General features: G+C 40.3%; 2 protein-coding genes across 2 annotated transcripts; both read right to left on the minus strand.

Moving 5' to 3' along the window:
• Positions 1 to 144: 144 nt before the first annotated feature.
• zp4.L (zona pellucida glycoprotein 4 L homeolog) lies at positions 145 to 7,882 on the minus strand. The gene is given in 12 exon segments (NM_001096946.1): positions 145 to 311; positions 387 to 494; positions 1,000 to 1,078; positions 1,726 to 1,876; positions 2,296 to 2,485; positions 2,911 to 3,041; positions 3,143 to 3,240; positions 3,370 to 3,560; positions 4,677 to 4,832; positions 5,527 to 5,620; positions 5,705 to 5,826; positions 7,711 to 7,882. Coding segments are annotated over 12 exon segments (1,632 nt in total). The 5' UTR covers positions 7,877 to 7,882; the 3' UTR covers positions 145 to 165.
• Positions 7,883 to 13,719: 5,837 nt separating this feature from the next.
• On the minus strand, positions 13,720 to 22,503 carry sqstm1.L (sequestosome 1 L homeolog). Its single transcript, NM_001086451.2, is given in 8 exon segments — positions 13,720 to 14,292; positions 15,015 to 15,231; positions 15,468 to 15,694; positions 15,962 to 16,057; positions 16,171 to 16,330; positions 16,848 to 17,062; positions 17,901 to 17,996; positions 22,204 to 22,503. Coding segments are annotated over 8 exon segments (1,365 nt in total). The 5' UTR covers positions 22,400 to 22,503; the 3' UTR covers positions 13,720 to 14,134.
• Positions 22,504 to 22,779: the final 276 nt, after the last annotated feature.

Below are 22,779 nucleotides of genomic sequence, written 5' to 3' on the forward strand. Positions count from 1 at the left end.
TGAAAAATTGAAGTGTATGCTCCTTTAACAGGCTTGTGTTATGGCGTTTGCTTTATGGAATAGAAAATAAATAAATCTCGACACAGTGAATAGGGATGGGGGGGGTGAGTTATACTCTGCATTACTGAAACCAGAGTCCAGACATCTCTTGAAAGATTGTTTTATTCAAGCATTTACATCATGAGTCTTTGGGCTCCTATTCCTATAGTGTATCCAGAGACCAATAAAAGTTACAGTAACAGTCAAGACACCTCCTATGGCTGCTGCTCCTCTTGCCCATTGCAATACTGGATAACCAAAGCCGACAACGCCTTAAGCAGAAGAGAAAAGCCAAGTTCAGTTCTCAGTCATGTAAAGGATAAGGGAAGAAGAGTGAATAATATTACCTTCTGTTTCTGTACGCTTTTCTTCTCCATCAATGAAGTCAACGGGTCCATCAGAGGTCACAGTGGTCTCCAGAGGATATACTGCAGGGCTCTCTTCAGCCATTCTTCCTAAGAATGACAGTGCACTAGTCAGGCATCACAACACAAATTAAGCCCTTCTGGAGTGTCATGGTAAAGGCTGAGCCATTTAAGAGGTTGATTAGCTTAGGTTCAATGTGTTGTTGGTTACTCACCTAGTGCTTAGGCCATGCATTTAGCCAGGGCAGAGTTAGTGTCATAAAGTGAATCCCACTGACAGAGGGAGGTTTGTGGGTGCCCCAAAATGCATAACTCCAACTTTTGCACAAGCAAGTTTGATGCAGCTTTGAAGAGTCCCCTATGTGAAACCATCATTTTATTGTTGTAGGAAGCTTAGGATCTTGACACTTGCCAGGCTTTGTTTGATGTATGCCAGCACTGTATTTGTTGCAGTTTTATATAGATAGTGTCTCTGTAGTATTGTAACAAGCTTATCTACAGAATTATTTTGTTCAGCCTCAGAGCAGCACACTTTTACCCATAGTACATCACTAGCTACTTTTAATGAAAATCTGCTCCTGTCCAGTCAACTTACTTTTTCTTGTGTTGCACACAATCCTGCACGTGTCAGCAGCAGATGGGATACACACAGAAGCACTACAGTGAAAGTAAACCTGTAGGGAAAAAAATTAATTATATTTATAAGTGGTAGGTAAAGCGCCCAATATATTCTAGCCCAGGCATGTCCAAAGTGCGGCCCGGGGACCAATTGCAGCCCTTTTTCAAATTTAAATTGGTCCTCAGCCTCCATCATGAAATAAGGCCCCCCAGCACAATCAGGAATCCCATAGCAGTAATATTTGGGCACAGTATTGAAGTGATCTGCCACTTAGTCTATACTGCTCCTGTGTGCTGAAGGTGTTGGCAATAGACACCCGCCGGTTTCCCATATTTCTTTAGGGCTGAAGGTGTCAAGACGTACTGATGTGCCAGTACAGTAAACTAAAGTACAGCGTCACTACGTTCCAGTACATGTCTATTGCCAACACCTTCAGCACACAAGGCAGCAGTATAGACCAAGTGGCAGATAATTTTATGTGCCCAAATATTACTGCTACGATTACTCGATTCCTGTAATTTAATGTTAATAGTTCAAAGAATGTCGGGCTAAATGGTCAGCCCCCACAAATTTTCACCTCACCAAATCTGGCCCTCGTTGCAAAAAGTTTGGGCACCCCTGTTCTAGCCCAAGACAAAAAAAAAAAAAATTATATTTAGACATTTACAGCGAAATGAAGCAGGATTAAATGTAAATTGTTACCATGCCACCAAGAGGAAGCTGTGTAGTTCCATCCACAAATGTAAAAGTGCTAATTGAGAAGCGTTGATAATGAGATGGGAAAGGTACAGCTTGGGTAGCAGCACCAACAGGAATCATCTGTGTGATATAGTTGTCTCCAGGGAAGGGGCATCTAGAACCAGATAGATGTTTAAATGCACCACAAAGCTGCAGTGTAGCGAGAGACAAAATAGTGATTTAGCTTAAGGGCTCTTTACACACAAAGTTTGTACCTGCAGTCCCCAGAGGAAAAAAAAAAAAAAAAAAAAAAATTATATATATATAATATTATAATAAATAAAAAAAAATAAAAAAATTATAATAAATAAAAAAAAAATAAAAATAAAAAAAATATATATATATATATATATATATATATAAATAAACTGCTGCATTCCAGAAAACCCACATGACTGCAGGTATGCCCATGTTTATAGCCCTTAGGCTTCCAAGTCAATTAAAAACCTATAGCTGTATGATACACAAGACTATGTGGTCTTCCTCTGATATCACAGGAGGCTCAATGCCTCACTGACTTATATGACTACTTACCTACTTGTCAAGACAGGCCATTGCGGCTGTGCAGTAGAGTCAGTGGAGGGTGTAGCCCAGCAATTGTTTAACACAAGCACCAGGTTTGGGTCCAGCCGCCTTAGTACTCTAACCTCCAAATAAACAGGATCTCTGAGTATCTTGATCACTGGGTAGTCTCCATCAGCATAATAAGTAGTATACTGCATGTCTGTAACCGCAAAAAGATAAGTAAGCCTACACAGTGCCGAATCACCTTTCTTGCTGTCAAAGAGTTAACCCAGGTCCTGAAGTGGCCTAGGAATCTGTTTTGTGCTGGAAACTGCCTATAATCCCTACCAGTTAAAGACCAGAAGGTGTTACTGGTATTTCAGGTACTCTGCCTATGAGGCAAGGAAAGCGTTCCCCCAACCAGTGGCTTGTGAGCAATATGTTGCTCTCAGTGACCTCAAAACAGGTGTTTCTTTTTGAATTCTTGGCTTAAAGGCAAGCTTTAGTTGCATAATAAAAAAAATTTATATGTAGTACTTTTGCAAGCAAGGTTTGACATCTAGCTATATTTTGGAACTTTGTATACTTCAGATTTAAAGTGTGGGCAGTTTAGCTGAACAATTCAAAATAGCAAAATAATTTTACCACGAGCAATTCTCATCTCCAGCATAAGAGGCCCAGGGGTAGAGATAGGAGGCGGTGGCGGAAGAGTGTATACCTCAACCTTTAACAAAGGAGCAATTCCAGTTCTACCATAGATGCACCGGACAGTTAACCTTTTAATAAAAAAAATAAAGTCAAACACCCCTATTAGATTAGTGCATATGTTATACATAATATGGTTAGCACTTGCATATAAATATCCATAGAAGCTTACTTCATTGTGCTGTCCCGAGTGATTGAAGAGCCCCTCCAGGTTCTTATGTCTCTAGCTGAAACAAATGTGCTTTCATATGTGATTACATTGCCATCCATCTGATGGAAATAAATGGTTGTTAGTTTCAGTCTTACAACGGTTTGCTCTGTTTAAGAATAAATTAGTACACACTTGCAGTATGGCCATTAAAGGTTAGGTTAATATGACATGCCAGGGATGATATTTACCAGCTTTGTGGCTCCACAAGACAAAGGAAACTGGAACATAATGAAGGCATTAGTCTTGGAGACACTCAGCGACTGGCATGAGGTTTGAGTCACACCAACCACACTGATGGAATTCAGGGACAATGAAGGTTTGGTCAGATCTTTTGAAATGGCAACCATCATATTGTTGTCGGTCGAGCACTGGGCAGTCACTAGGAGGTTAAGAGAATGAACCCATACTGGTCAGTGAAGGTCCTTGAGAATGAAATTCCCAAGAGTATATAGCAGTTTAGATAGAGGTGAGCCAACATTATCTAGTTACAATAATCATGGCCCAGGGAAGATGGTTAATACTTTTCCATGTTAAAAGTAAATCTGTAAATAGTGTTTTGAAATTAAGACTTCAGGTACAACAGTTAGTAGGGCTTTAAACTACTCAGGTTCAGATTTGTGGAAAGACCACCAAGGCTGTCAAGATTTTAGTGGGGGACATGCCGCCCAGCCACATCGGTTCGAAAGCTCTGGGGCTGCTCATGAGAATAGTTTAAATTTCCCACGTACCAAATCCCCAGTGCTCCTGACCAGATGAAAATTTGTGCTCAAGGGAGAGGACAGGTGTGATGAGCACAGGCCTGAACGTCAAAATAAGTCCTGGTATTCCAAGTACACATAGGACCAAATAGTCCTCCACCAGCCCACTAAATATGGATTTTCTATGGGACCTTACAGCAGCCCCACTGGCATTTGCCAGACCCCACAAATTGCCAGGCCTGGATGAGCGGCAGCAGGCATAGGGGCACCCACCATGTAAATCTAGCACCGAATACTCAGGGCCGGATTTACATAGTGGGCGCCCCTAGGCCCACTGCCGTTCGTCGCCCCTAGGCCCACTGCCGTTCGTCGCCCCTGTCCCCTCCCCTTTATTCATGCAAATTTTCATCGACTGGAGTGATGGGGATTGGCGCACAGGGAATTTAAAAAGTGATTGTATCTCTATCACACCCCTAGTGTTTTTGAACCAATGTGGGTGTGATTGGGCAACATGCCACCCCCCTAAAGTCCTGCCACCCTAGGCCCAGGCCGCCTTTCCACAAATCCAGGCCTGCGAATACTCCCTTCAAAGCCTCTGTAACCAAGATCAATACTGGTTAGATCCTTATTTATAAACCAAGGTTATTGAAGTCGCAACCTTAAGTTGATCTCTTTTGGCAACAAGCTGGATTTATGGGGCCAGTTGTATTATTTCCCCCCCCCCCCCCATCTGCTTCCAACAATGGTTAAAGGTGACGTTAGCATAAATGTAGAACAGCTCAATCATTCTCACTTACATTTATTCCCATAGTAACAAGGCATTGTAGGATCACTGGATGTGTAACAGCAACCCAACCCTTGACAGAGGTCTTGTGATACAGGAGCCTTGGCACATGAAAGCCTGTCTTCTCTCTTGATGGCAGAACATGTATCTGGGCTGGGAACATCCATAGCTATAGAAGGAAGTGGTAGAGATATGTCTAGCTTGAGCAGAGTACTCACAAGTTTGAAAAGACCATAGCCTTATCCTTATAATAATATTTGCTATGGCTCCTTTAAAAGTTGGTCTACCATACTTTTTGAAGTATTTTTTTCTAAATATTTTATCAACTGGTTGCTAGGATCCCTCATCTATGGTCACAGTGTGGAATTAAGAACAAAAGAGGGTCAACATAGATTACAGAAATGTTGCAGGAGTGTAGAAATTCATGGCTGTGATATATTCGGAGCTACAGTTGTGTAGAAGCAAGACTCCATGTAAGCCTCCCATTAATTTTTTTTATATTTAGTTTTGAAATCTGAGGCTAGTCATATGGTCAGTTTCCCAGGTGCCCCAGTCATGTGACTTGTGCTCTGATAAGCTTCAGTCACTCTTTACTGCAAGTTGGAGTGATATCACCCTCCTCCCCCATCAATCAGCAGAATAGGAAAGTAGCCAGATTACAACTGCCTGGTACATACAAGAACAGCACTGAATAGTAAAAATCCCATGTCCCACTGCGACTCCATTCAGTTGCATTGCGTAGGAGAAAGCCTGCCAGAAAGCAGTTCCATCCTAAAGTGCTGGCTGTTTCTGAAAGCACATGACCAGAGTGACGTGTGATGGCTGCCTACACGCCAATCTTAATAAAAAAAAAAAAAGTTTACCTTCCATGACTGGGCACTTGAGTTCTTGTTTATGGTAGTCAACATGTCCATTTATTACCTCTTCAAGACTAACCGTCATCACATGGTCACCATTCTAAGAGCCACAAACAAAACATGGTTGCAGCACAGTAGGTCAGATACTTACAGTAGCAGAATTACTATCTACAGCCAAACTCACCTCCTCATGAACAAAGCACCCATCGTAGGCAGCATCAACCACCAGCGAACCATCTGATTTCTGTCCTACCCAGGTACCACAAGCAGTGTTATTGGCAAGGTAGTGAGATTTTCCAGTGTGATCTATAAAGATTACACAGTTATAACAGACCAGGGCTGCATAACTTAATACAGAAAGATAAAGGGGCCAGCATGCCCCAGACTACTCAATTAAACAAGCTTCTATTATTTTAGGTTAGTTGTAATGTTCACTAAGCTAGGCATCTCAGATATTTATATATTCAGTTATATTGCTGAAGACTTTCTAGGATGTTCCAGCAAGACTTGTACAGTACTAAGTGTAAAATATATTCAAGTAGAAATACATGAGCCACGTGCCCACCAAGGGCAGCCCTAATACAGGCCATTATTTCTTGCTATATTCTAGGAGTGTACATTACCACACCTGATGTTAAGAGGTTAGACTTTGAATTAAACTTCCTATTTGTAGGCCTCTATTGCAACCCCTTCCCCATGCTTTAAAAAAAAAATAAATACAAACCCACACACACTAAATTGACATCTACAGCAGTGATGACGTACAGGAACCAGGGGAGTAAATATAAACTATGTTGTTATGGTGACATTCAGGTTATGTACCAGTTTTATCCAGAATCGATACAGAAACAGTGAAGGCAAGTGTTATCAAGACAGAACATTGGTCCAATGCAGGATTTAGTTGAAACACCTTATATAGACTCAAATGCATTAGCATTTTCTTGGTGACAGTGGGAGAATTATTGCTTCGAACTTTGAAACAGAGGGGCACCCTGATTTGGCCCTTTACCCATGACAAGTTTATCAAGGGACATAAATCACACTGTGCATATATTTTACATTTAAAAAGACAAGTAAAGGCAAATTCACTGGAGGGAAACAATATGTTCAGAACCACCACCCAAGTTTTACCTCCCTAGCTCAGATTTAAACTGATTAAAATCCAAAGGTTTCCCAAAGGATGCCTAGAAAGGTAAGCAAGATGGCAGCACAACAGTATTACCCCCCCCCCCACACACACACTTTTTCTAAAAGGAAAAAAAATTAATGGGATGCCCAATAATGCACCTCCCTTTAAAATGTACTTCTCCTACCTGGTCCTTAAGAAAACCAGTGGATTGTTTGTGTAATCAAAAGTCTATAGCCATCAACTATATGCATCAAAATTAGGATTTGGTGCCTTCTCGTACTCTTGTAGCTTGGTGTACTCTACCAAACACCAAAAAACTGACTAGTTGGCTTCTGATAAATGGAATAGTGTGTGTGTAAAGTGTGAAGCCGAACATTAAACCCAAAACATTATTTTAACATTAATTGTAAGAGAAACAACTCTAAGTAACTCTGCAGTACACATTACAAATTTGTAGCTATTGAAAGCAGGGTCTGTCTGACCTTTTCTGAAATCCAGACTGGTGATCTAGTCTAAGACACTGATTAACAGACATTTGCTTGCAACATTGTTTAAAGAGGAACAACCAGGAGTTAAGCAAATAATGCTTTCAATAGCAATTTTTTTACAAATAACTTCAGGCACTGGACATTTATAATAAATGCATATTGGAAAGTTGCTTAAAATCATGCTATTCGACAAATGTTTATTTTGGGGTTGACTTGCCCTTTAACAATAAACTCTCACTGGAGAAGGGACAGATGTGAACAATGTAAAACCCCTTAATGTGCTGCTAAACATCAGCACTACATAATACAGATAAACAAAGCAAGTTTGGGAGGCACATGTCATATCATGGTTGCATTACTCATTAAAAGTAAAGAGCGTCTACTTATACAACCACCAATATTAGTTCCAAGGAAACCCAGACACTAAAAATAGGCTTTCACCCCCAGATTGTAAGTTATCTTGAGATTAACCCCTCAATGTTGCACTAGATCAAGACCCCTTTTGGATAAGCCAGTTACACCCTTTGGAACCCAGTTTTTCATAGAAGGGCAGTTTAATGCAAACATACTCACCCACAGCTGACAGCACAAAAGCAACATCTTGTACAAGCGAAGGGACTGAAAACTGCATGTTTGTGGGCCCACAGTGTAATCCATCCCAAAATCCCTGAACACAAGAAAGCAAAGAACAGAGCCCCAATGCAACCACTAAACCCCAAGAGCCTGCATGTCCCCTCATCTTGACAGTAGCTCCCAGTATACCCTCCAACAGAAGAGCAGGCTTTTATACTATTAGATCAAGGGACACCCCTTTCCAGCAAAATCGTAATCAACAACAGGAGCTCTGCATCTGTTAATTATCAGTTGCCCCATCCTCAAACTAATTAACCAGTTACAGATTGTTGTAGGATTACACAAACGTTGTAGTGTCCCAGATCATGGTCCAGTGGACCACGCTATAAGGAGCAAAGATTAGTGTGAGATTTACACTTACTTCTTCCTGTACACTTACCTTCTACCCATATTATGAAAGAGGGGGATATAGTTATAATCTTACCCCAGACTGCCATAAAGTTATTTGGCAGTTAATTCTGATGCCTTAGGGCTCTTACACGCAGCCTTTTTTTCTGCGCTCCCCTGCATTGCGCTTTCTTCCATTCAGCCGCAGGTGAGCGCAGGAGTAGACGCACTCAATTATTGTGAAGTGGGTTTTATTTAAACAGACGCATGTATGCGACGAACGCAAGTGAAATGCAACATGCTGCGTTCCACCTGCATTTGGCACTTACATGCGTCTGTGTGAGTACAGCCCCCTTCACAATAATTGAGTGTGTCTACTCCTGCGCTCCCCTGCGGCTGAACGGAAGAAAGCCCAACGCAGGGGAGCGCAGAAAAAAAACGTCCATGTGTAAGAGCCCTAATACATGGCTACAGAGAAGGCAGTATAGCCTAAAGCTGCGTTCAGTGCTTACATGTGTCTTTGTGAGTACAGCCACATAGAAAACAATTCAGTGCGTCTAGTCCTGCGCTTCACTGCGGCTGAACGCATGAAACCGGAACACAGTGGACCTCAGCTAAAAATGCTTGTCTGTAAGAGCCCTAAAGCAATTAATTAATTACCATGCCAAATATGGTTTAGCAAATTCAAATTATGGCCCCACAATATTGGTTAATTTTTTAAGACAATATATTAATTTATTTGGGCCCTCTACACTCCAGGGTCCCATGTAACTGCAGGGTCTTTATCTGTAGTTACACCCCTGACAGAGAGTTAATGTATGTATGTATGCATATTTTTATTTATATAGCACTACTCATGTATACAGCACTGTACAGCATACCAATTCCTTAACAGAACAAACAGCGGTCAATACAATAATAAATACAAATAATACAAAGTACAGTTTCATTAAAGCTTAAGTACTTAGTATTAAGAAGATGAAGGTCCCTGCCCTGTAGACCTTCTGATCATTCGTGCAGACTGTAATAATTTCTGAGCAGCCATGCCCCTAATTGCTAATTACACGTTCAAGCAGATTTCATACTGTTTTAAGGGGGTAGTTCACTTTAAGTATGGTAAAGATGTTAATATTCATGGACGATGTGCAGTCTGCATTATTATTTTGCGATTTTTTGCGATTTTTTAAAATTTCTCCATTTTTGTTACGGGCCTCTTAGGGTAACGGTGCACCCGGCGATTCAAGGAGATTTAGTCGCCTGGCAACTAATCGCCTCTTCTTTGGGCGACTCAAACGCCTTCCCTCTGTCTTGCGCCGGCTATAATGAAAAGTTGCCTATGGCACGCGCGGCGCTCACGAGGAAACTTTGGGCGACTTCGGAATACGAAGCGGAGCAGTTTCCCTAATAACCAGGCTGCAGGAGAATATGGAAGATCAACAGGGAAGGACTTGTAAAGATAAATAATCATAAGAATAACAAAAGTGAACCCTTACCGACAATTTGTTTTTAGGTTGCTGGGGTCAGTGACCCTGACAACCAGATAGCATTTTTAGTTGCAGGCTGCATATGGGCAGCATAGGGATAATACTAATTACAGTATATAACCATACTAAATAAAAATGAAGACCAATTGAAAATCTTTTGGAATAACTAATTCTGGAACATGATAATAATAATATAAAAGTGGAGGTAGAAAGCTGACAGAGACGACAATGAATTATAATATTGGCCCAAAAACAGTAAGGGCACTGGCACATGGAAAGATTTGTCGCCTGCAGTAAATCTGTCCTACCCAGGGAGGTGGGTTAAACTCTTGCAAATGCCTTCCCCTTATCTAACCTTCAGATTGCCACAAATAAAACACATCACTCATTGTAATCCATCTTAATCTCTAGAAAATGCAAGTGCAAGGGGAAGTACAAATTACAGCATATAAAGTGTCATTTGTATGACATTTGTCTAGGCATTTTTGTTGAAACTAAATGAATATTGTTACGTAACAACTCAAATCCCCAAGTGGCTTTAGTAATGCATGCTAACTGTGCTCTACATGCTATTGCTACGAATGATGGTCGAAATAAATGTTATACAGGAGAAGTCACACTGACTAAAACTTTGTCTTTTCCCCCACGCTGTATCTACGGCTCATGTGGCATAGTCCTGAGCCCTGGGCCTCATTAGCAACTTGTAGTTAATAAAATTAGGTTCTATTGTTTTCTATTGGGCAGACTACACAGAATAGGCATCATAGTGCCGAATGTCCCCATAGCAAAGGATTGGATGTTTTACTTGCTACAGTAGCCAGCGGCAAGTTGCTTGTGCAGTATAGCCCATGAAGGGACACTTTATGGCTGGGTAAAACAAGATTTACTTCTGTAGATATTGGTGTCCGATAGTTTATAATCTAAAAGTAACACCATATACTTATAGCAAGCTAAAATATTAGATTTTGTTGCTTCCTATGAGGGTGAGCTATGCTACAAACTGTAGCCTTTGTGGTGCATCCCATGGAACAATGAAATCCATTTGTAGTCGCTACAAAGAATGAGCTACAAGTCAGGGGACAACATTTTGTGTCTGTGACCCCCAACTTTGCTTCTGAATATAGGACTGTTTAGGGTAGCACTTGTGTGTATTGCAATGATGGTCAGACTTGGACCACGACAGCTGGGGGGCCCTCGGGGAAGGGAGGTTGTGGGGTCTGCCATATGATTTCTGCTCCTCTGTCGCTTGCCATCCACTGAGAGCAGGCAGTTGTATGGAGGGGTTGGTGCGGCTGTGGACACGTGGGGGAGTTACAGGTAAGGTCATTGGGGGCCTGGACTTTTTGTTTTCTTAGGAATAATGAAAGGAAGGTTTGTTGCCATGGATTACCAGACTGCTGTAAACTTTGCCAGCACTAATGAGTAACCCCAATGCAGCATGCAAAATTAATTTATATAGGTAGCTTTATTAAATATAGCTAATATGGGGCATCAAGCAATACAGCTCAGTCACACAAGGAATATTTAAAGTAAATCTTTTTGTTAAGTAACACCTACTGTATATACTGACATACACATTTTTTGTATTAGGTATGTCTCTATGCATTTTTTTAAAGGGGTTGTTCACCTTTGAGTTAACATTTATTATGTTCTTCCTTAAGTGAATGCCGTATTGGCATGCACCAAATATGCCGGAATTTGCTGAAAGCAAGAGGACCTGAAGAATACAGAGAGCCAGAAGATGGTGCCCATGAGCTTCGCTGCACATACTCTGCACCGACATGGGAGTACTGTGTTAGGGGCACTTTCAGGGGTAATCGACTATGGGGGGGGACTATCTAGGGTAGTAGGTAGGGACTTTTCTTATTGGGGGGTTTAGTTCTCCTTTAAAGGAAAACTATACCCCCCAAACAATGTAGGTCTCTATAAAAAGATATCCAATAAAACAGCTCATATGTAAAAACCTGCTTCATGTAAATAAACCATTTTCATAATAATATACTTTTTTAGTAGCATGTGCCAATGGTAATCATAAATACAAAATTGCCATTTTAAGAAATAAGGGGCGCCCCCTGGGATCGTACAATTCACTGTGCACACAAACATACCAAACAATCAATACTTGTTAGGTCACATGAGCCGATTAACATACAGAGTTGTGTCTTTTGCTTCCACACTTCTTCCTGTTACAGTTAGAGTTGTAGTATTTCTGGTCAGGTGATCTCTGAGGCAGCACACAGACCATCACAAAATGGGGGTTTAAGGCAAGAGATGTAAAAGGGCAATATTTACTTATATATATTCCAGTTTGGTAAAAATGTTTAATATGCTGCTTAATATGATATAAACTGTTGCTTAAGTGTTCATTTTGGGGCTATAGTTTTGCTTTAAGTGCCCCTCCATAGGACGTCCATACCTCCTAGGCGTAACTGTGGTAGGGGGACTCTTTCCAACAGTTTTGGATCTCCTAGCCCTAGAAGGGAATTAACACCTGGAAGCGAAAGGTTGTGTTTTTCTATGGATTCTGCTGCATATTGTTGGTCTGGGGAGTTTTTTTGTACTGTGCCAATAAATGTCCAAGTCTTACCTGGTACGTTAACTTTTAGAATGTTTCAGAATTGTGAATTCTAAGCAACTTTTCAATTGGTATTTATTTATTTTTTTTTTAGTTTGTGTAATTATTCACTGCCTTATTTACCCACACCAATATGGAACTTAACCTCCAAATGCAATTAGACAATACTAGATAACCAATGGCCATACAAAAGTAGTTGAATTAAAAAGCAATATTTATTATCACCATGCCAAAATTACTAAAACCATTTAAAATAAGCAGCGCTGCTTGGGGGGTGGGGATCCCAATATCCCTATTGATTCTCACTATTAGATACAATACAATGAGGGAAACTGCGTGCACGCTGTTGATAGAAGCCACCAATTGTTTCCAGTTGTAATGAATTTTTGGGCAAGAACACGAAGCATCAATCTAGATAAATCCGTGAATAAGTGTTCATGTAAAGAGGATAGCGATGTACCATCGCAACTGTGGTATAAGTCGCCAGTAGGGTGCTTAATTCCGTGTAGGGTCCAGTAGGGTGCTTAATATGGCAATTTAAAGCAAGTTTTGCCATTATTTTTTGTATGCACCTTGCTCGGGTTAAATAGGCACGATATTCACTGCCTTCTTACTCTTTCCAGCTTTCAACTGTGGGTCACTGACCCCATCTAAAAACAAATGTTCTATTAGGGCTCTTACAGACGAGAGTTTTTACCTGCGCTCCCCTGCATTCAGCCGCAGGGGAGCGCAGGAATAGACGCATTATTTTTTTCCAATGGGGCTGTACTCACACAGGCGTGTACGCAGGTTGAGACGCAACATGCTGCATTTTTCCTGCGTTCGGCGCCTACATGCGTCTGTGTGAGTACAGCCCCACTGGAAAAAATGTAATGCGTCTATCCCTGCGCTCCCCTGCGGCTGAACGCCGAAAAACGGAACGCAGGGGAGCGCAGCTAAAAAACGCTCGTCTGTAAGAGCCCTAAAGCTACATATTAATTGTCTGCTACATTTTATTGCTCATTTTCCCATCCAGGCCCTCTCCTATTCATATTCCAGTCTCTTATTCAAATCAATGCATTAGTAATTTGGACCCTACCAACCTGATTGCTGAAATTCCAAACCAAAAACTCGCAATAGTAAAAAAAATTAAAACCAATTGCAAGTTGTTTCAGAATATCAGTCTCTACATCATACTAAAAGTTAACTAAAAGGTGAACAACCCCTTTAAATTAAAGGCGAACAACCCCTTTAAGCCCTGCCCTCTCTATGTCTTGTCTTTTTCTACCACCCTCACCTTTACCCCCTCCTTATGAATAGAATAATCACTCTCTACCTCATACAACACCTTTAAGGTTTAACTGTTTTCATAGCTTCTCTGTTATTTAAGGGTTTATATACAGTGCAAAATAGTCACAGGCACAGTCAGGGGTCAGAGAAAGGCAACAAGGCCTAATTCCATATTAAATAAATTATCAGGATGGACATAAGGTTATTAGGGCTAGAAAAAAGTGCTTAATACAGCCAGCTCCACCTGAAGGAAAAAGAACAGAGGTCCGATGAAACACAGAATTGACTTTTAAATGTGTTGAATAAAAGTTTTATTGAGCAATGTTATTTTGCGTACAGGAACAGCACACTCTGAAAAGAGTGATTTTATGTTCATTACCAGGATAAAGACTATAACACAGGCACATTTAAAAGTGGTACTAAAGGTAACTCTTATTTTACTTTACATACTCAGTAATATTTGTCAGGTAACAGTATCCTTTGCTTGACTGACTCTGGAAGGAGAAAATCATAGAAATTATACCTTAAAATAAATGAATGCTCTAGAGCAGGAACAAAAACTTTTATTTAACTTCCAACAGAAACAAAGGATTTGTCTCCCTTGTTTCCGCAAGTCGCAACAGTGTGTGAAGTCAGATTACATTAATAAACATATGATAATACAAGGAATAGAAATAGAACAACAGAATGGTTAAACTCAATGTATTGCTTAGGAGTTAGGAATGTGGCGGATAGACTGCATGGCGTCCAGAGCAGACCCAATATCGTATTGTTTTGCCTCCAAGAGCCGAGTGAGCCACCCTCCTTCATCTGAGAAGCCCATGGACAGCATCTGTGAAAGGGTTTCTATGAGGCGAGGATCTGCTTCTGTATAAGAAAGTACAATGCAACAATGAGTCACGTAATAATATTATTACAATGCTTTATCAGCACCTGCAAACACTTAAGACAAAGTAATTAATCCATATAAACCCTGTCTTCCATTCTGCCGTTAGATCCTAGGGCCCGTGTGGCCCTAACAACTAGAGAACGTTTTACAGAGGAAAATAGACACGAGCAGCACAAAATATAAAATATAGAAAACACAAAAAATGACCAGTGAATATGGATTTGAAATGTCTAATGCCTACTAAAAAAATAATCTGATCATTTCCGTTTGCCTGTTTCTACAGCATACCAAACAATGTAAAGGGGCCTGCACTGAAAAAGTTTAGATGTCTGCTTTATCCCAAAATCTGCTGTACTTTTTACTAGTTGTTGAGGTCTCTGCGTAAGATGGTCACAATAGTGGAGTGTTGTCTTTGGCAGAAAAAAAGAAAATGAAGTTATAAAATATGAGTATATGAAATCTGTACTTCAATTATGGCAAAAAACTGCCACATTAAAAAGGGGCAATTATTTTACAACGTATCCCTTTAAAGTTTTGTATGTGGCCTTCATGTTTGAAATTCAGTGATTTTCCCTCTATTGTGTAATGAGCAGCAGCACCTCCATTGTTTCTTTTAGAGAATATTAAACTAAAAAACTACTGATACTGGCTTTTGTCTTATACATTATACAAAAAATGTATTACTGGTAAAAGAGATTACCTGGTGGGAGGTGTGGATAAAGGGCAGCTTCTCTCAGTCCTGTAGGTGCGTGTGTGGGCACAGCAGAGGATCTATTTGGATCTAAGGAACATGGCTGGCCTGTCTCAATGAGCTGAAGGGACTGGAGTTCACCAGTGGAGGGATCAACTTCTTTGGATGAGACATGAGTCCAGTCGTCATCACCCACTGCAGTGCCGTTGCTGTTTTCCCCTTGTTCCTGATGAAAATATAGCAGGCAAAACATTTAATGTAGTTGACTATAGATATATATATATATATATACCTGTTAATGTATGTGGCATCACACAGTAGAAATTAAACTACTAACCAGGACAGGACTATTATCTTAGAATTTAGTTTGTATAGATTTGATCTGTAGTAGGAAGTATGACTGAGATCTACATTTAATCCCTTACATGGAAAAAATTTAAAGGACGGCACAGAACAACTCACATTGTCTTGTGGAAGAGAAGAATTCAGTGCAATATCTTTCATTCTTTTTGCGATTTGCTCAGTTTCCATGAGATTAGGTGAAGAGTCAGATCGGCTGCCAATTTCCTGGCTTTCCATGAAAAAGTTGGAGCTGTTTGGCTGTGAGTTTCCGTCCACAGAACAGGGATGTGAAGTCGAAACTTTGGTCCTTTTCCCACCATGCTCAACATCAATGTCCACATCAATGCCTGCGAAAAGTACAAAAAAACCTCACATATACAGCACTACCTTTTCTTTTTCAAACAATTGGTCATTTAAAAAAATACAACGCTAGTCTTGGTCCGTGGGGTGGGATCATTCATGCAGGAGATCAAAGAGGACAATCATTTTGTTACATTAGTGGGCAAGATTTATAGGATCAATCTTTTTATTAATATAAGTAGCCATACAAAACATTTATTGTTTTCATAATGTAGAATTGGTCAGTATAATGTTGATTTAATAATGGTACTTACCCAGGGGGCTCAGCATTGCAGCCACACTCTCTCCCACATTTTTAAGGAAGTCAACATTGGGATTTTGAGAAGACTGTGGGTCACTGGAGGCTGCAGCTTTGGAAAGGGAATGGCTTTTATTATTATGCTATCGATCATCACACGTCTTGACATGAACTTTTATGGATAGATAGATAGATAGATAGAGATTTTCATTTGCACAAGTTTACCTTCCTCTGCAGGGGGTTCATTCTGAGGAGGGGTGCTTTCTTGGGCCTGCTGATATTTGTGGCAGGGGTATCCTCTGGGTGGAACAGTCCAGCCCTGCATCCAAGGGAAATTGGGAACTCCATGGTGCATTTTACGGAACCAACGGCCACGTGGATAGACCTGAAAAACAGACAAATTTCAGTATTTCAAGGTAAAACATGCCAAAGCATATAATTCAGATAACTAATGAAAGTGGGCTATATGCATGCTTATGGGAGAAATCATGTTACACCGAGCAGTATTATATAACCGTTTAGTAAGCCTAGGGCCAGACAATGTTTCGCATAGCAGATTCTCTGCAGACGGTGAATCCGCTGCCCTGCTGCTCCCCTTGCAGTGGATTCTCCGTCGGCAGAGACAGGGCGGATTTCATAGAAATGCAAAATGTCGCCTTTCAGCTCCAAAATCTGCAGCATGTGCCTACACTCGAGCAGAAACAATGCTTTGGGGTGCGGAACAGAAGCGCAGTGGGTTAGCGAGGGAAACGCAGGAGGAGATCTGCCATTATCTGGCCCTGGCCTAAGGGTTAGAGAGATCATAGCATTGTTTTACAGGCAAGATAAACATGATATTATTTGCCACAAGGACCCGGAAGTGTGAATTCTGTGATTCTTCACAATGAAGCTGTAGAGCTTACCAGTGGGGTAGGGAACATGATCATGTTGTGTTCCTTGTGGATTCCTTTCTTCTCACAAGTGCTGCATAGATCATAATCTGGGCAGATGAGGCACTTAAACCTGTTTCCCACTACAGGACCATCACATCCATCACAGGTCACGTTTGGGTGAACAACGTTTTGTTGGGTTTCCTGCCCGCAGTGTCCACGATGATCACGTTTGCACTCTTTCTTCTCTGAAAGTGCAACATTATCAGGTTAGTGTGCAGTTTTAGTATTTTATAGAATGGCCAATTCTAAGCAACTTTTCAATTGGTCTATAATTTTTCTTTTTCTTCTTCTGACTCTTTCCCAACTTTCAAATGGGGGTCACTGACCCCATCCAAAAACAAATGTTTGTAAGACTACAAATGTATTGTTATTGCTATTTTTTATGACTCATATTTCTATTTAGGCCTTTCCTATTCATATTCAAGTCTCTTATTCATAGCAATGCATGATTGCTAGGGTAAGTTGGACCCTAGCTACCAGATTGCTCAAATTCCAAACTAGAGAGCTGCTGAATAAAAAGCTAAATAACGCAAAAACCACAAATAATAAAAAATTAAAACCAATTGCAAATTGTCTAAGAATATCACTCTCTACATCATATTAACGGACTGTTATATCTTGTTAAACTGCAATCATATCTAGTTCACTTACTTACAATGCTATGAGATCCAGTCCTAGATTTTCTTAAACCTATACCATATTTACTTTGTAACATAAAAGGCCTCAAAATACCCAGAACCAGAATACTGCCATTGTGACAAAATTCCTGAGTGAAAGCAACTAGCACAGGCTATATGTGAATCATGGGGTTACAGCTAGTTGCTAAATTGCACCAGGGCAGTTGCCCACAGCAAACAGTCAGCTCTTTGCTTTAGTTTTCTAACTGGGAGTGGTGTGTTCACAACTAAGTGCTGAATGAATTATACTGGCAATGCACTGGTATAATTTATCACTTACTAAATCTTTGTAAATTAGCACTAAAAATGTCCATAGAAGTATTATTTCACTTAAACAATCAGATACCTTTAATGTAAATACGAAACACATCTTCATTCAGCAGAGAAAGGCCCATATGAAGTTCCTCATCGGTAGAAAATGCAACCAGGTCCCCTTCTTCATCTGCAAAAACAAACATTGGGTTAATACAATGTATTATATTTTATGTATATATAATATAACAGTTACAATAGAAGGCTAATTAATCATTCATTTAGCCTCACATTTATTACATAGAATTACAGAAACCAATAATTTATAATAAGACATAATAAAAAAATATCACAATCACACTGAGCATGTGCAGAGTCACAGCACTCAAAAGATGGCCTAACAGCATCTAAGATAGTTAGCTGCTCTAGAGAAATGGAAGTCCTGGATCATTACGGATGTCTCTGTCGGTACAGAGCGTGGGAAGCAACAACCTTTGCACTGGGATTTTTCAAGCCAGTATAGGTGCCCTAAGGTCAGGTCTGGACTGGGAGTCAAAACAGGCCCTGGCATTCCAAGTGCAAAGTCCCCACCAGCTAAATAAATAGTGACTTTCTATGGCATCTTACAGCAAACCCTCTGGCATTTGCCACAAACCACAAATTGCTAGTCTGGGCCTGCCTAAAGTACAGAGTTTCAGAAGACCCATCTCACTGGATAAATACTGCTGGGCAGTTATTATAGTATCTGCTAGGGTTGTAAATTAGTGGCCCCTTTCAGGGTAAGTTTCTGCTTAAAGGGGTTGTTCAACTTTGAGTTAACTTTTAGTATTATGTAGAGAGTGATATTCTAAGTCAATTTGCAGCTGGGTTTCATATTTTATTATTAGTGGTTTTTGAGTTATTTAGCTTTTTATTCAGCAGCTCTCCAGTTTGCAATTTGAGCAACCTGGATGCTAGGGTCCAAATTACCCTAGCAACCATGCATTGATTTGAATAAGAGACAGAAATATGAATAGGAGAGGCCTGAATAGAGGAGTAGCAATAACAATAGCCTTAAGGAGTATTTATTTTTAGTTACCCCCATTTGAAAGCTGGAAAGAGTCAGAAGAAGAAGGCAAAGAATTAAAAAACTATGAAAATAAAATAAAATAATGAAGACCAATTTAAAAGTTGCGTAGAATTGGCCATTCTATAACATACTAAAAGGTGAACAATCCCTTTCATAACTCCTTATTGCATAACTTGCATCCCCCAATTTCAGTCTGTAGCTATTACTAATCAGGTCTTAACGTACCCACATCCAGTAAGCGTGGAAATTTCCACATTTCTGAAAGCCAAAAAGTATTTTCATGATCTTATGGACTGTTAACAGCAGACCTTTGTCCCACAATCTTTGCCACTCCCCTCGCAGAGAACACCAACAAAACAAACACAAGGTGGCCTGTCCCTTCACGAAGCGATGGTGACAAAGCACAACAGCCATGTTTTATTTTTAGTATGTAAAGTACAAAGATATTTGTAAGTGGTGCACATAACCCATGAGAGTTCTGCTCATCCAAATCCTGGGCACACAGATATGTGACTCTTCACTAGACAAAACTATTGGCTCAAGAAATGTTTAGAAAATGGTAACGGTCTGTTATATTTCTGTTATTCTGTTACATAGTACAGGTATGGGATCCATTATCTGGAAACCTGTTATCCAAAAAGCTCCAAATTATGAAAAGGCAGTCTCCCACGTGATCTTACTTTAAATAATGCATAGCCCTATCATATTTGTAGGATTACAGATTTGTTATGCAAAGGTGCCACTATAGTAACGCTTGTATTGCAGCCATGTCTTCATTATTTGTTTGCCTTTTTCTTTTGACTCTTTCCAGCTTTCAAATGCTCTGTTTGGCTACAAATGTATTGTTATTACTATGTAGGCCTCTCCTATTCATCTTCAAGTCTCTTATTCAAATCAATGCATCATTGCTAGGGTCATTTGGAGCCTAGTAACCTGACTGCTGAATTTGCAAACTGGAGAGCTGCTGAATAAAAAGCTAAAGAACTCAAAAAACAAATAATAAAAAATTGAAAACCAATCTCTATTACTCTCTTTAAACAGCCCTAGCACATTCACTGAATTTTCACTGCTCTCTGGCCTTGGGGCTGTTTATTGCTCCTTAGGAAATATCAACATTATACTGTGATTCACTCAGATGACATGACCACACCTAGTTAAGCACAGGTTATAATTGCAGTACAAGTATGTGCTGCTACCACTAGCTGTACCCAAAAATACTTCTGATTCTGTGTGAGCACAGTAACACAACAAGCACAATAGGCAGCTTTCCTAAAATGTATCCCAGGCACTGGCTACCTGTTGCACATCCCATGTTGCAATTCACTACATTTGTCCAGCCTATAAGCTAGCAGAGAGGTGTAGTTCTGTAACATAGGGAACAGCAACTAGCTCATACTATTAAAGGGGTCATTCACCTCTGAATATGAATAGGAGAGGCCACAATAGAAAGATGAGTTATAGAAAGTAGCAATAACAATAAATGTGTAGCCTTACAGATCATTTTAGATGGAAAGCTGAAAGTAGCAGAAAAAGCTTTTTAGCTGGGGTCAGTGACCCCCATTTGAAAGCTGGGAGTCAGAAGAAGACAAGTAATTCAAAACCTATAAAAAGAAAAAAATAACAATAAGGGGCAGATTTACTAAGGGTCGAATTTCGAAGTGGTAAAACTTCTAAATTCAACCATCGAATTGTAGAAATTTGATAGTCGAAGTGAATTTATCCGTTTTCGATCGAATTCAAATCGAACAATTTAATCGATCGAACAATTTTAAAAAAAAACTTTGACTTCTAAAAACGTAGCCAAATACTGGCTATGGGTTCTACGAGGTCCCCATAGGCTAACATAGCAATTCGGCAGGTTTAAGGTGGCGAAGTCTCGAAGTCTTTTAAAGAGACAGTACTTTTTCAAAGTGGTAAAACTTAGAAATTCGAGTCAAAGTTTTTTTTTGGAGTGAATTTAGCCGTTTCAATCGAATTCAAATCGTTCGATCGATCGATCGAATGATTTAAAAAAAAAAAAACTTCAACTTCTAAAAATGTAGCCAAATACTGGCTATAGCTTCTAGGAGGTCCCCATAGGCTAACATAGCAATTCGGCAGGTTTAAGGTGGCAAAGTTTTTTAAAGAGATAGTACTTCGATTTTCGAACGGTCGAATATTCAAAGTTCTTTCAATTCGAATCGAATTTTGGCCTATTCGATGGTCGAAGTACCCAAAAATTACTTCGAAATTCGACGTTTTTGAATTCGAAAATTCACTTCGACCCTTAGTAAATGGGCCCCCAAGAGACTGGAATATGAATAGGATAGGTCTGAATAGAAAGAGCAATAACAATACATTTGCAGCAGTACAGAGCATTTGTTTTTAGATGGGGTCAGTGACCCCCATCTGAAAGCTGAAATTATCAGAAAAAGCTTTTTATTTAGCAGCTCTCCAATTTGCAATTTCAGCAATCTGGTGGCTAGGGTTCAAATTAGCCTAGCAACCATGCATTGAGTTGAATAAAAGAGACTGGAATAGGAGAGGGCCTGAATAGAAAGACTTGGAATAAAAAGTAGCAATAACAGTAACAATACATCTGTAGCCTTACGGAGTATTTGCGTTTAGCTGGGGGGTCAGTGACCCCCATTTGAAAGCTGGAGTCAGAAGAAGACGAGTAATTCAAAAGCCATAAAAAGAAAAAAAATAACAATAAGAGACTGGAATATTAATAGGAGAGGCCTGAATAGAAAGAGGGGTAATAAAAAGCAGCAATAACAATACATTTGCAGCCTTACAAGGCATTTGTTTTTAGATGGGGTCAGTGACCCCCATTTGAAAGCATTCTGGTAGCTAGGGTTCAAATTCCCCTAGCAACCATGCATTGAGTTGAATAAAAGAGACTGGAATATGAATAGGAAAGAGTCTGAATAGAAAGAGGAGTAATAAAAAGTAACAATAACAATACATTTGTAGCCTTACAGAGCATTTGAAGGCTGGAGAGAGTTCAAACCAAAAAGGCAAATAATTAAATAATAAAAATAATATTAAAAAAATGACCAATTGAAAAGTTGCTTAGAATTGGGCCATTCCATAACATATTTAAAAGTTAAAGTAAAGGTCAACCACCCCCTTTAATAAACATCATAAACAAGTGGCCATTTGGCACTCCCTGCTTGACATGACACTTGGCATCTTCCAAGAAGGGGGGGGGGGTCATTCCTATGCCAAGCCATTATGATTCCATCTAGTCTAGTGGGACACATTTCTGGCCAAGAATAAAGGTCAAGTTTGGGTATGAGGGCACCAAAGAGCTAAACGATTACATTTCATGGACAGAGCGTCTCACCTTTGTAGAACATCTGGAAGGCTCCCCCTTTCAGGCCCTGGAAGACATCTGTCACCTTGTTAGCGAGGATCTCGCAGCTGGACCCGGAAGAGGCCGCCTTCCCTTTGCCAGCGACTGGCAGCTCGAGCTGGAAGCGGCGGATCTCCTTGTGACTCTCATCCTTGCCCAGCAGATAGGCTTTCACGGTGACCGTCATGTTGAGGATCGGGGACCAATGCACCTGACAGGCGGTGATGTCGCACTTAGAAATAGAAGGAGAACGGGCGGAAGTGCTCTACAGAAGCGCGTTGTTCTGTGACTGTCGGCTGAGACGAGTGTCAGCTGTATTTATACTCCCAGCCTGGAAATCCCCACTGCTTATTCCTCCCTCTGCATTCAATGCTTTCTTATAGGCATGAGACCTTTGGAACTGCTAGAGACTTCCACTCAGATAACCACGCCCACGTGTGATGTCACCGTGAGCTAGCAAAACAAAGGGGGGACACCACATCGTGAGGGGGTTATAAACTGCCAACCTGTAGGGCTGTCGTACATTCAGTGACAGATTCAAACATCATAAAGCATAATTAAACGCTA

The sequence above is a fragment of the Xenopus laevis genome, chromosome 3L, assembly GCF_017654675.1.
Source record: "Xenopus laevis strain J_2021 chromosome 3L, Xenopus_laevis_v10.1, whole genome shotgun sequence".
In the NCBI taxonomy this organism is placed as follows: domain Eukaryota; kingdom Metazoa; phylum Chordata; class Amphibia; order Anura; family Pipidae; genus Xenopus; species Xenopus laevis.